General features: G+C 49.9%; 1 protein-coding gene across 1 annotated transcript in view; it reads right to left on the bottom strand.

The window, feature by feature from the left end:
- The window catches only part of LOC116979558 (valosin containing protein), a 56,748-nt gene extending 43,786 nt beyond the window's left edge, over window positions 1–12,962 (bottom strand). Inside the window, exon 1 of the mRNA XM_033031123.1 lies at window positions 12,723–12,962. Coding sequence (XP_032887014.1) covers window positions 12,723–12,739 — 17 coding nt within the window. The 5' untranslated portion in view covers window positions 12,740–12,962. The remainder of the gene's footprint in view (window positions 1–12,722) is intronic.
- Between the last annotated feature and the right edge of the window lie 488 nt (window positions 12,963–13,450).

Here is a 13,450-nt window from a genome sequence, read left to right as displayed (position 1 = left end):
CTAAATTCTAGCGAGTACAAACCGAGTCTATCCAGTCTTTCTTCATATGAAAGTCCTGACATCCCAGGAATCAGTCTGGTGAACCTTCTCTGTACTCCCTCTATGGCAAGATTGTTTTTGGGCATTGGGCATTGTGACATCACACGATGGAACGTTCACCAGGGGCTGGGGCTGGTGCAAAAGCATATGTAAATTGATCCATTACATCGGGAGCCTGGGATCTCGCGACGAGATCGCCAGTTGAGCTCCATTCGGCGCGGCCTTGTCGGCTCCGGAAGCCACGGTCTCGAGTAGGGAGGCGGCCGTTCCAGGGTTCCCAAGCCGCCGAGAGGACTCTCCCGACGCCGGAACACCATCACCCGGCGAGGACGGCCTGGAACATCGGGCCTCCGTGAAGGCAACTGTGGAGGCCTCAATAGGCCCGACTATGGGTGAACATTGGGGATGGGACTGGACTTTGTGCCTTCCCCCATAGTGGGAACCATTGTGGGGGGATGTTTTTATGTTGAAGCTATTTATTATTGCTATGTTTGTATTCTTTTTTATGTGCTGCATTGGCAAAAAGAATTTCACTACACCTAGGTGTATGTGACAATAAATTCAACCTTCAACCTTCAACCTTCATTCCGATTCGACATCTGCGAGCATTGGGCATTGTGACATCACACGATGGAACGAATCAAAAGGCAGAAAGGCAGCCGGACGGACGGACGGCGGCAGTCAGAGTTTTATATAATAACTAGACCAAGTGCAGACCCGTTGGGTCTGTTTCCCTAACGGCGTTTGCGGGGGGGAAGGGGGCTGCGGAATCACACTCACATTAACCACCCCCCAAACACACTGGTGGGGGGAGGGGAGAGGAGGAGGAGGAAACGGGACAGATTTGGGAGGGAAAGGAGAGCGGGGTAGGAGGTGAGAGAGGGGAATGGGGAGAGAGACGTGGGGGAGGGGAGGATGGAGGGAGGGGGAGAGGGGTGGGGGAGAGAGGGGAAGGAGTGGGGAGAGAGGAGGGGGAAGGGGGGAGAGAAGAGGAAGAGTGGGGAGGGAGGAGGAGAGGGGTAGGGGGAGTGATGGAAGAGGGACAGAGGGGTAGGGGGAAGGGGGTGGGGTAGAGAGGGAAGGGGGTGGGGGAGAGAGGGAAGGGGGGTGGGGGAGGGATGAGGAGAGGGAGAGGGGGAGAGGAGTGGGGAGGGAGGGGTAGAGGGGTAGCGGGAGTGGTGGAAGAGGGACGGGGAGTGGTGGAAGAGGGACGGGGGAGTGGTGGAAGAGGAACAGAGGGGTAGGGGAAGGGGTGGGAGAGAGAGGGGAAGGGAAGGGAAGAGAGAGGGGTGGGGGAGGAAGAGGGGTGGGGTAAGGGGAGAGAAGTGGAAGAGTGGGGAGGGAGGGGTAGGGGGAGTGGTGGAAGAGGGACAGAGCAGTATGGGGGAAGGGGGCGGGGGGGGAGAGGGGGAAGGGGGTGGGGGGGGAGAGAGAGAAGGGGGTGGGGTAGAGAGGGAAGTGGGGTGGGGGAGAGAGGGATGGGTGGGAGAGGGAGAGGGGTGAAGAGAGGGAAACATAGAAATTAAGTGCAGGAGTAGGCCATTCGGTCCTACGAGCCTGCACCACCATTCAATATGATCATGGCTGATCATCCAACTCAGTATCCTGTACCTGCCTTCTCTCCATACCTCCTGATCCCTTTAGCCACAAGGGCCAGATCTAACTCCCTCTTAAATATAGCCAATGAACTGGCCTCAACTACCTTCTGTGCCAATGAATTCCAGAGATTCACCACTCTCTGTGTGAAAAATGTTTTTCTCATCTCGGTCCTAAAAGATTTACCCCTTATCCTTAAACTGTGACCCCTTGTTCTGGACTTCCCCAACATCTGGAACAATCTTCCTGCATCTAGCCTGTCCAACCCCTTAAGAATTTTGTAAGTCTATAAGATACCCCCTCAATCTTCTAAAACCTAGCGAGTACAAGCTGAGTCTATCCAGTCTTTATTCATATGAAAGTCCTGACATCCCAGGAATCAGTCTGGTGAACCTTCTCTGTACTCCCTCTATGGCAACAATGTCTTTGAGCATTGGGCATTGTGACATCACACGATGGAACGTTCATCAGGGGCTGGGGCTGGGGCTGATTCTATGGGCGAGAAGCCAGTATTTTTTGAAATATTGGGGGGGGGGGGGGGGGGGGGGGGGGCTGCGGCATCACACTCACATTAACCACCCCCCAAACACACAGGTGGGGGGAGGGGGGGTGAGAAGAGGGGAGGGAGGAGGAGGAAACGGGACAGATTTGGGAGAGAAAGGAGAGCGGGGTAGGGGGTGAGAGGGGGGGATGGGGAGAGAGATGTGGGGGAGGGGGGGATGGGGAGGGAGGGGAAGAGGGAGAGGGGTGGGGGGAGAGAGGGGAAAGAGTGGGGAGGGAGAGTGGAGGGGGTGGGGGGAGAGAAGTGGAAGAGTGGGGAGGGAGGAGGAGAGGGGTAGGGGGAGTGATGGAAGACGGACAGAGGGATAAGGGGAAGGGGAAGAGAGGGAAGGGGGTGGGGGAGAGAGGGAAGGGGGGTGGGGGAGAGAGGGATGGGTGGGAGAGGGAGAGAGGTGAAGAGAAGGAAACGTAGAAATTAAGTGCAGGAGTAGGCCATTCGGCCCTTTGAGCCTGCACCACCATTCAATATGATCATGGCTGATCATCCAACTCAGTATCCTGTACCTGCCTTCTCTCCATACCCCCTGATCCCTTTAGCCACAAGGGCCACATCTAACTCCCTCTTAAGTTCCGATTGGACATATGTGAACATTGGGCATTGTGACATCACACAATGGAACGTTCACCAGGGGCTGGGGCTCCTGCAAAGGCATATGTAAATGGATCCATTCCGATTGGACATCTGTGAGCATTGGGCATTGTGACATCACACGATGGAACGTTCACCAGGGGCTGGGGCTGTTGCTGCTTCTATGGGTGAGAAGCCAGTTTATTTTTGAAATATTGGGGGGGGGAAGAAGGATTTGATTAAAAACGTGTACTTAAACACGACGAAATGTAATGAAGAGCGGATATTTAGAAAGAAAAGTGAAATCTCTACCGAAATGGAAAAGATGTCGGCGATTCTGCGTCTGGTTTCAGAGTTGCAGTGAATCAAAGGAAGAAATGCAGCCGGCAGCCGTCCATGTAAATGGATCCATTCCGATTGGACATCTGCGAGCATTGGGCATTGTGATTGGACATCTGCGAGCATTGGGCATTGTGACATCACACGATGGAAACGAATCAAAAGGAAGAAAGGCAGCCGGACGGACGGCAGGCGACAGGCACACAGTTTTATATATTAGATAGATTATATATAACTAAAGTCATATTCACAAGTGTGCGTGTATACAAATATATACACACACACCCACACACATATATACATACATATATATATGGTATAATAATATGGTTTAATTAGACCACAGCACGGAGTTTTTGCCTCACATCACAAGCCTTACATCGACAATAGAGTAATATGAGCATTGAACACTAGATGGCGCTTACTTTTTGATCTAATTTTCTAATTAGCTTAATTAATTAGCATGCAACTTTTGGCACTGACGAGTTATGAATTCCTTCTCAATTATATTTTATCTAAATCTGTGCCAAATTTTAAGAGCTTACTAGACATGGGTCACGAAAGTTAAATTCTAGACACATTTTCGATGCTCGGCCCACAATGAGCTTTCTAATCAGAAATTCCACTAATTCCAATAGTTGCTCAGGCTCCAGGAAGTATCCAAATTTTAAGTAGTCAGAACCACAATGCTGTGTGGCAGTTTAAGACTTGTGCATTCACACATTTGTGTAAGGAAGTCCTCAAAAGCATTTGAGTTAGGAAAGGTAAATGATGGCAGTTTCACATGAAGCCTTTGCACCAATGTCTTTAATAAGGGGTATGAAACAAACCCCTTTGCTGATTACCCCCATTAGGTTGGGAGGAGCAACCCTGAGTTTCAGCTGCTGTCATTTTAATTCACCATGCCACTATCAAAAAGAAATGCAATAAAAGTATGAGGAACAGTACCTCGATTTTTAGCTAAGTACATTCCAGCCCAAATTCAACAATGCAAGTAATTTTACATTTCCAGTTAAGTTTAATTTCTCACCAGATAAATGTGAAATACTGTCCATTTCTCTTCACAAGCATGGCATATCCTGCTATTTACAACATTTTCTCTCTTCCCATGTTTCAATTTCTATTTTGTCTCATTTCCTTTCAAGCTATGGATGAAAAATTGCTCAGAAAAATGTTGATTGAACCAAGCATGAAGAATGATTTTTGTTTCTAATAACAAACCCCTATCAATCTCCACTTTAAAATAAACCTGTGTAAATAATTTCCATATGCAACGTTAATAAAGATGTCACAAAATCAAAATAACCTGTCTGTCTGATAAAGCTAAGGTTCTTAAACTCCTATGTAAGAACGGGTAGGATGAATAACATATAATAACAAGTCATAGTAAAGGAGGGAGAATGAAAATCTGTGGATAGGTGACAGATGGAGGACGTATTGACTTGGTTCAGCAACTTACACACCAAGGAAGGAGATTACAGAGAGTGGTAGACACTACCACAGGAACTGACCTCTCTACCAAAGGGATCCATACGATGTACTGGCTCAAAACAATGTCATCAAAGACCCATACTAGCGAGGCAACATTCTCATTTCACAACCATCATCAAAAAGTGCAGAAGCCAGACCACCCCAACAGACGACAGATATTTAAGCAGTGGGGGATCCAGGACAAAAATGTATAACTGGTGTTTTAATGAAATTTGTTACTCTTTTGTGGCCAAATCAGTTCCTGACCTCTTCCCCCTGCCCACCTCCACCCCCCATTATGCTTTAACATTTCAGCTCAGTGATGACAGTTTTTGTTGCACATCCCAAATAATTGCACATTTTACCTGAGCAAAACAGCGATAACAGAATCAACTGCATTACCTATACAATCAAATGGTATTTGTGAGAATTGCTTCAGAAGTTCACAAATACATTAATGAACTGAACTGCCTTTACCACTGATGTGTCCAAGCTAATCGCATTGAAATGTACAAGATTCAGCATATCTCCAGGCCATATTTAGAATTTAAATGTATAGCTGTGTCAAATTATATATATCAACTTAATCTTCATCCACTATAATTACAATGGTTCCTATATCTTTCATCAATTTATACTTATAATGCAGGCAGTATTTGGCCCATCCCAGTTCAGCAATCAAATTTGTCCCCAAGAAGGGTCTCCACCAGAAACGTCACCCATTCCATCTCTCCAGAGATGCTGCCTGTCCCACCGAGTTACTCCAGCATTTTGTGCCTATCTTCGATTAAACCAGCATCTGCAGTTCTTTCCTACACATTTTGTCCATATTCCCCCCCCCCCCCCCCGACACAAAAAAAACCCGAACCTGGTGGCGCAGTGGTACTTGCTACCTTACAGCGCCAGAGATCCGGGTTCGATCCCAACTATGGGTGTTGTCTGTACAGAGTTGGTACCTTCTCCCCGTGACCTCGTGGGTTTTCACCGAGATGTTTGATTTCCTCCCACACCCCAAAGAAGTACACGTATGTAGGTTAATTGGCTTGATGTTGGGTAAATTGTCCCTAGTCTGTATAGGATAGTGTTCATGTGCAGGGATCGCTGGTCGGTGTGGACTCGGTGGGCCGAAGTGCCTGTCTCCACGCTGTATCTCTAAACTAAACTAAAACCAAAGATAATCCAAAAAATAAAGTTCTCCATGCCCCTGGATTCTCCTGAAAAATAGAGTCCCTAATCCTTTCTCCAATACTCCAAGTAAAATCTAATTTGAACTCAAGACTGGAATCTGAAGCAAAAAAGAACTGAGTCAGGGTGGAGTAATGGAATTGTTTAAATTTCAGGTGAAGACCTTGCATCAGGATTAGTCCAGAGGGAGTGTCTCAAACTGAAATATTGATTATTCATTCCTCCTTTTGCTCCACCTCCCCCACCCGGTTCCTCTCCGCCCACTCTCCCGGCTGTTCAAATCTGAATTCCCCAGCAACTTGTTTTTCCACTCTGGTTCTTCACTTTAACAACTTTAATATAATTTGACTCCACATTACATAATTAGATATTAGAACAGATTACCGAAAGGTTGGCTGGTCAGAGGTGGGTCTTAAAGAGGAAAGAGATCAAGAAAGCAAATTCTATAAATGCCTTACAACTGATCACAGACGGGAAAGTAATTAATAGTGAAATGAAGTGATTAAAACTGGGTGTTGGTAACAGAAAGAGTTTTCGTGCATTATAGGGGTTGAATTTGGTACATACGCTTTTCCTTTTGCTTTATGTGTTGTACTTGAGTTTGGCTTGATTGTATCTATGTATAGTATCTAATTTATTTGGATAGCATGCAAAACAAAGCTTTCCACTGTTCCTCAATGCACGTGACAATAAACCTAAACATAATCAAAAAGGGATCACTGGAAGACATACAATGAAATCAGCAGTAGGACCCTGAAGACTGCTCTTTTAAATGATCAACATCGTGGATGAACAAATTATACCCTCATTATGCATTACTGTTTATCCCGTGACAATTTTCACTTCCTTATCTTCAAAAGTTTATTACAATACAATACAATACAATTCAATTTATTGTCATTTGGACCCCTCGAGGTCCAAACGAAATGCCGTTTCTGCAGCCATACATTACAAACAAATAGACCCAAGACACAACATAATTTACATAAACATCCATCACATTGCTGTGATGGAAGGCCAAAAAAACTTCTCTCTCCACTGCACTCTCCCCCCCCCGATGTCAGAGTCAAAGTCAAAGCCCCCAGCGGGCGATGGCGATTGTCCCGTGGCCATTAAAGCCACGCCGCGTGATGCAAGGTCGCGCACCGGGTCTTGGTGTTAGAGCCCCCGGCGTGCGCTCGCAGAGACCCGCCGCCATTCCAAGCCGCGCGGGGCGGTGCTGTAAGGCCCCGCTCCAGGAGCTCTTCAACCCCGCAACTCGGGCGGGAGAAGTCGCCGCTGCGGAAGCCCCGAAAAGCGGTCTCCCTCCAGGGACCCGCGGGCTCCCGGTGTCACTGTCCGCCAAACCCGCAGTTGCAGCCACCGAATCTCCGGGGGTCGGGTCGCAGCAGCGTCCACCACAGCTCCACCCGCTCTGGACTCAGCCAGCTCCGCGACGGTGAGGTGAGTAGTCGGCACCAGAGCCCCCGGTCTACCTGTTGGAGGCCGCTCCTCGTTGCAGCTCCAACGACAACGGAGACCCGACAAAGAAAAGGTCGGGTCTCCCGTGCAGGGAGAGATTTAAAAGTTACCCCCAACCCCCCCACACACATACCCCAACAAAAAATAACAAAAACTACATAAAAACATAGACATAAAATAATAAAAACGCAGACGGACTGCAGAGGCCGCTGCAGACGAGAGTCGCGCCGCCTACCGGATGGAAGACACCTCTTCCACCACATTTGGTTCCAAAGAATCAAAACGTTCAGAAACGCAATTTCTCTCAGATAGACAACCACTTGTTTTTAAATCTAGTCGAGAATTTCCAACAAGAGGAATCAAATCCACCACATTAAGACCTCTTAGCCGTCGCATCTTATTTCATAAAACATTCTTCCAAATCCAGGTATCATTCTAGTTAATCTCTTGTGATGCCCTACGTTGCTGAAACATAATCTCCCTACTTCTGTATTCAATCCCCCGTTAGAAAAAACCTTATTCTCCATCTTGTAACAGCACTCTGAGTTTTGTGATACATACGCGAGGAAATCGGATCCTTCTGCAATTACTCACTCATTAGAAAATATGCTTTTGTGGCGCGACGATAAGCCCGAAATGAAGGCGAGGAGCCAGGTGTTTCGGGAGGTATTTTATTCGCTGTTGTTCTCTTGTCCAGTCAGGTCTGCAAGAGAACAATTGCGCCTAAACCCCTGCCCTTTATACCTGTAGCTAAGGGCTGCCCCCGGACTAGTTCATTCCCGTGCCAATGGGTTCGATAGAGGAATAGCCCGGCCCTTGGGAGGCGCCACAGGATCCCCCCCCCCACCCCCCCCGCAGAACAGGAGGCACGAAACGCGCCTGCGGGCATACAACCAGACCGGATATGGAAGTCGGCCGACAGAGGCGCAGGAGAGCCGCGAAGGAGGAGCGACCTCGCGGCCGAGGCTGAGCAACCAGCACCGGCTGGTCAATGTCCAAATGTGCCGGCTTTAACCAGTCAATCGACATGGCCTCTGGCCGGCCCCCCATGTCCAACACAAAGGTTGTTTGTCCGTTCTCCAGCACTCGGAATGGGCCATCATTCGGCCTCTGGAGCGGCGTCCGGTGGGCGTCATGGTGCAGGAAAACATTGGGGCAGTGCCGGAGGGCGGATGGCACGTGCGGGCGGAATGTCCCATTGTGGGACGTCGGCACGAGCATGTAGTCCGGGCCAGAGAGTCGCGCCTTCAGCGCTGCCTTGAGCTGCTGGTGGAACCTCTCCACCAGGCCATTTGCCTGCGGGTGATAGGCCATGGTGTGGTGCAACCGCACACCCAACAGGTGAGCCATGGCCGACCACAGCTCGGAGGTGAACTGTGGCCCCTGGTCCGAGGAAATGTCCACCGGCACCCCAAAGCGAGCGATCCAGAGCACGGACCTCGCCCGAGCGCATGTAGCTGTCGAGGTATCGGCCAGTGATATGTCCTCCAGCCACCGCGTGAAGCGGCTCACCACCGTGAGGAGGCGGGTGATGCCCCGGGACGGCGGGAGGCCCCACAATGTCCACGTGGAGGTGGTCGAACCGCCGGCGCGGTAGACCGAACTCCTGGAGGGGCGCCCGAACGTGGCGCTGGATTTTTGCCATCTGGCACGGAATGCAGGTGCGGGCCCAGTGGCCAACCTGCTTGCACAGACCGTGCCACATGAACCGAGCAAAATAGGAATCCAAGGACAGGAAACGTGCAATCGGCTCATCCAGGCGCAGCGCAATTGGCTCCATCGTGGCGGTGTGGATCAAGCGCTGCCGTCTGACGTCCACGAGGAGGGAGTGATCCCGGAGGAAGTCCACACCGAGCAACGGCTGGGAGACATTGGCGATGGTAAACCTCCACGAGAAATGACAGGAACCAAAAACGATCTGGACCGTGCAAACCCCATACGTATGGAAGGGGCTGCCATTAGCCGCGGTGAGGACGGGCCCCCGCTTAGCGGAACGAATGTCCTCCAGCGAAGGGGGCAAGACGCTCAGCTCCGCCCCGGTATCCACAAGGAAGCGACCCCCGGAGTGCCGATCCCAGGCGTAGAGGCGGTGAATCTGGCCGGCCGCCGCGGGGACTATTGGCAGCCGGTCCCGGCAATTCCTGGGAACGTGCATGGCTGGTGGCATTGTCGTGCTGCAGCACCCCAGCGCCAGTGGCGCTTGGAGCCAGTTGATGCGGGACTGCAGGTGCGGTACCAGCCACGGCTGCGGGGGGGGGGCGATCGTACGGGTCTCCGGGGCGCAGCTGTCACTCCCTCCACAGTTCCACCGTCCAACCAGAGGAAATTGGGCGCTGCCGGAGTGACGGCCAGCGCGCTGACGTCATCCCGGCGCGCCATCCACAGCTGGTCAGCGTGCCTGCTGAGGGCCCTGGTGTCAGCAAATGAGGCGTTGGTGAGCTGCAGGCGGATATCAGCAGGCAGCAGATGCAGGTAAGTGTATTCAAAAATTAGGCACTGCGTGTGCCCATCCAGGAGCGCGACCATCTCGTTAAGGAGGCTTGATGGCCGCCGGTCGCCTAGGCCCTCCATATGAAGGAACCTGGCAGCCCGTAAATCTGGAGCAGGAGCTCCTTAGTTGGGAACAGGATACCGAGTTGGATGATCAGCCATGATCATATTGAATGGCGGTGCAGGCTCGAGGGGCCGAATGGCCTACTCCTGCACCTATTTTCTATGTTTAAGGCCGTGGGGTCTGCGAGAAACTCAGTGATTTCTCCGGCCGTGTCCTGGTCGAGGGCTCCCACCAGGAAGAAATAGCGGGTGTCATCCACCGTAATGCCCCGCAGCTGAAATTGGGCCTCCGCCTGCTGAAACCAGACGCGAGGCCAGGCAGTCCAGAACGTAGATAATTTGACGGAGACCGCGTCGAGAGACAGGGCCCGGTCGGCCTGTGAGGCGGACGGACGGCTCCGTCTTTTGACTCCATCATGACACCAATGGAGCGTCGGGGTTTTTTGTGGTCCGGCGATAAGCCCGAAATGAAGGCGAGGAGCCAGGTGTTTCGGGTGTTATTTTATTCGCTGTTGTCTTGTCCAGTCGGGTCTGCAAGAGAACATTCGCACCTAAACCCCTGTCCTTTATCCCTGTAACTAAGGGCCACCCCCAGACTAGTTCATTTCCCGTGCCGAGGGGATCGATAGAGGAATAGCCCGGCCCTTGGGAGCCGCTGCACTTTTTCAATTTTTCCTGCTGCTGATAACAATGACAGGAACTTTCAAAATACAGGCATTGTTTTGACAGAAGTCACTAATGACAAGAATGGGAGAGACTACCTTTATATCAGACAAGGTGACCGATTCGCTGAATACTAGCGCTCTGCCCACCAAGGACTGATGGTTTATACATTTTCACTCTCCTTCCTCTCTTTGGTCTGCATTGCCCGAGTGAGGTCACACACAAACTGGAAGAAAAGTACTTCATATTGTGCTTTCAAGTAATAAACCCTCATCCCTTCTCTCCCTCCACTGTGCATATACCTTTCTCACTACTTTCCATCACCTTGCATTCATATTGCCCATCCCAGCGCAATCCTCCATCAATTTATTTTTTACTCATGGTAGGGAATCAGAAACAGAATTATGAAGAGTGGATATTTGTCTTTTTGAGTTGGTTGCAAGGTGCCAAACATGATCTTGAATAAAATAATTAAGCAATTCTATATTGGAGAAATGTATATGATACCATAAATTGAACCAAATACTATTCCAGGGTAATGCAGGCTTTAGATTAGAGGCACAGCACCTTCGTGAGCCATACTCTATCAAAAGAGACAACTTGAGGATAATGGTAAAAAATTGTTCCAGTTCTGCAAAATTAAAAATGCTACAAATATTTGACACTCAAAACTAGGATGCTGTTTTAATCTTGCAGTCATTCACCCTCGATTCATAACAACTGATGGAATAATGACTGCATGAAAATGATTTGACAACCTTTCATTATTACTTATTTAAAATAAATGAATAGCATAAAATTGAACAAAGGGAGAAACATGAAAGCTATTTCCATTTGTTGCAGCCAAACCTCAAGTAATTAAAACCAAAAATTGCCTACACTAGAAACCTGAAATAAATACTGAAAATGCTGGAAACACCCAGAATGACTTACTCAGCATTTCTGGTTTTAATTGCAATAGTTATTGGCCAATTCAGTGATTTTGAAAGAGGTTTATCTAATTCAAATGATAATTTTAGAATTCAACTCAATGTTACTCAGGAAAGTTTGAAGAAAATAATCAATTTGATTAATTTATGCTAAGGTGTTGTTTCAGCATATAGAAGGAAATAATGTGACGGACAAGTCGTCCAGAAAAAGTAGTGCGATACCTTTAATTTCTTTGTTTAAGGAGACTATGGGAAATTCTATTTTGGAAAGCTTTGCAAACTATTATATGATTAGCATGGCACATAGAGTTTTTAAATCTAGGTATAGTACATTTGGGTGGAATTATTCACTGAAATGACCGTGAATAAATAAACTTTGCAAAAGAACTAAGATTACCATAATATGATCATCGCCACTATTTGGGAAGCCAACTGGGTGTAAGATATGCATACCCACATAGTAGACAATCTCAACACGAGCTTAAACATGCAACATTAGAAAAGTTGGTGGAGATTTCCTCGATAAATATGGGGTGCCACAATTATCTGTCTGGTGTCCTCAATTTCCTTCTATGTATTGAGAAACATACAATTGCTGAATGGACAACAGAACATTTAGCTCATAATATGAAACATCTACAGCCTTCCTTTTTAAATGATACTGATACGACCAAAAATAATTTACATACATGTGTAAATATACAATTTGTCACACCTATTTCCTTTACATAATTTCGTACGTATAAAATCACGGTGTCGTGGCTATTTAAGAGGAACTACGGGAGTAGATTCCCAATAAAACCGAAACTGAAATCAATTGTTATTTTCCAATCTTTCCGTTCTAATTATTTCCGTCCACCAGTGCATGTGACATTTTTAAATGTCAGGCGTCAAGAGCAGCGAAATATTAGATATATGACCGGGCAAACACCGGCATGGGATTTGGAAAATGTGGTTTAAAAAAAAAAATCATTTAGAGTCCACTGATCACGATCCCTGCGAGATGTCGAGCAGCGACCGAGGAAACACCTCGAGGCCCCGGGAACTAGGCCCTGACTAAAAAAAAACCCTCGTCATCCCGGTGGATGCGGCCCGACGTGACCGCCTCCCCCCTGCCTCCCTCAGAGCCGGCGCTCCGGGCACGGGGAAACGGGCGGGCGGCCGGGCCCAGCGGAGCGCAGAGTGGGCGGCGCTGGCACCTAGGCCCGAATGACACAGTGAAATTGGACGGCCCGGCCTCTCCCTCAACACTGCAGTGTACGAGCCTGAGGCCTACCGGCCTTGAACGACAGGAGGAGGGGGGTGGGGAACAAACATCGCCTCCCCGGCACATCCACCCGACCCCGGTGCACACTCACTCTACTCCCGATGCCATGGCCGATCAGCCTTCCTCCTCGACGTGCGCGCTGGGTTTAGTGACCGTGCGGCGGACGTGGTTCGGCCCCGTGTTCCGGCTGCTCTGCTGCTGCTGCCCCGTCACTCGCTGCTCACACTGAACCTGCGCGCCCCTCCCCCACCCACAGCGCCCGGCGCCCGGCGCGTCACACAGCCGGCCTGCCCAATCCAGAACCTTCCTCCGGCCGCTCGCGTCATCCACGTCGAGGCCCCGCCCTCGCCCGGCTGCGTCCATGCGTCACTCCGTGCCTGCCCGCCGGCTCACGCGGCTGCGTCCCTGCGTTCCCGCCCTCGCCCGGCTGCGTCCATGCGTCACCCCGTCCCTGCCCGCCGGCTCACGCGGCTGCGTCCCTGCGTTCACGCCCTCGCCCTCGCCCGGCAGCGTCACTCCGTCCCCGCCCGGCACACGAGGCTGCGTCCCTGCGTCACTCCGTCCCCGCCCTCCCGGTTCACACGGCTACGTCCCTGCGTCACTCCGTCTCCGTCCCCGTCCTCGCCCGGCTGCGTCCGCGCGACGGGTCCCAGCTGTTAGTCCGCAAAGAACCAAATGTTGTCTTTTGTGCAGACTCATGCAACCATGCATGTTCCCCGAAGACCGTTAAAATATTCATATTTGGCAAGTCCAACATCAAAATGGTTTTCATTTAATCAAATCTAAAACCAAATTTACCAGTGGTCGTTAAATACAGGA

Source organism: Amblyraja radiata, chromosome 1, assembly GCF_010909765.2.
Source record: "Amblyraja radiata isolate CabotCenter1 chromosome 1, sAmbRad1.1.pri, whole genome shotgun sequence".
Classification (NCBI taxonomy): domain Eukaryota; kingdom Metazoa; phylum Chordata; class Chondrichthyes; order Rajiformes; family Rajidae; genus Amblyraja; species Amblyraja radiata.
The sequence above is the reverse complement of the archived record's forward strand: the minus strand, read 5'-3'. Positions and strand labels throughout refer to the sequence as shown.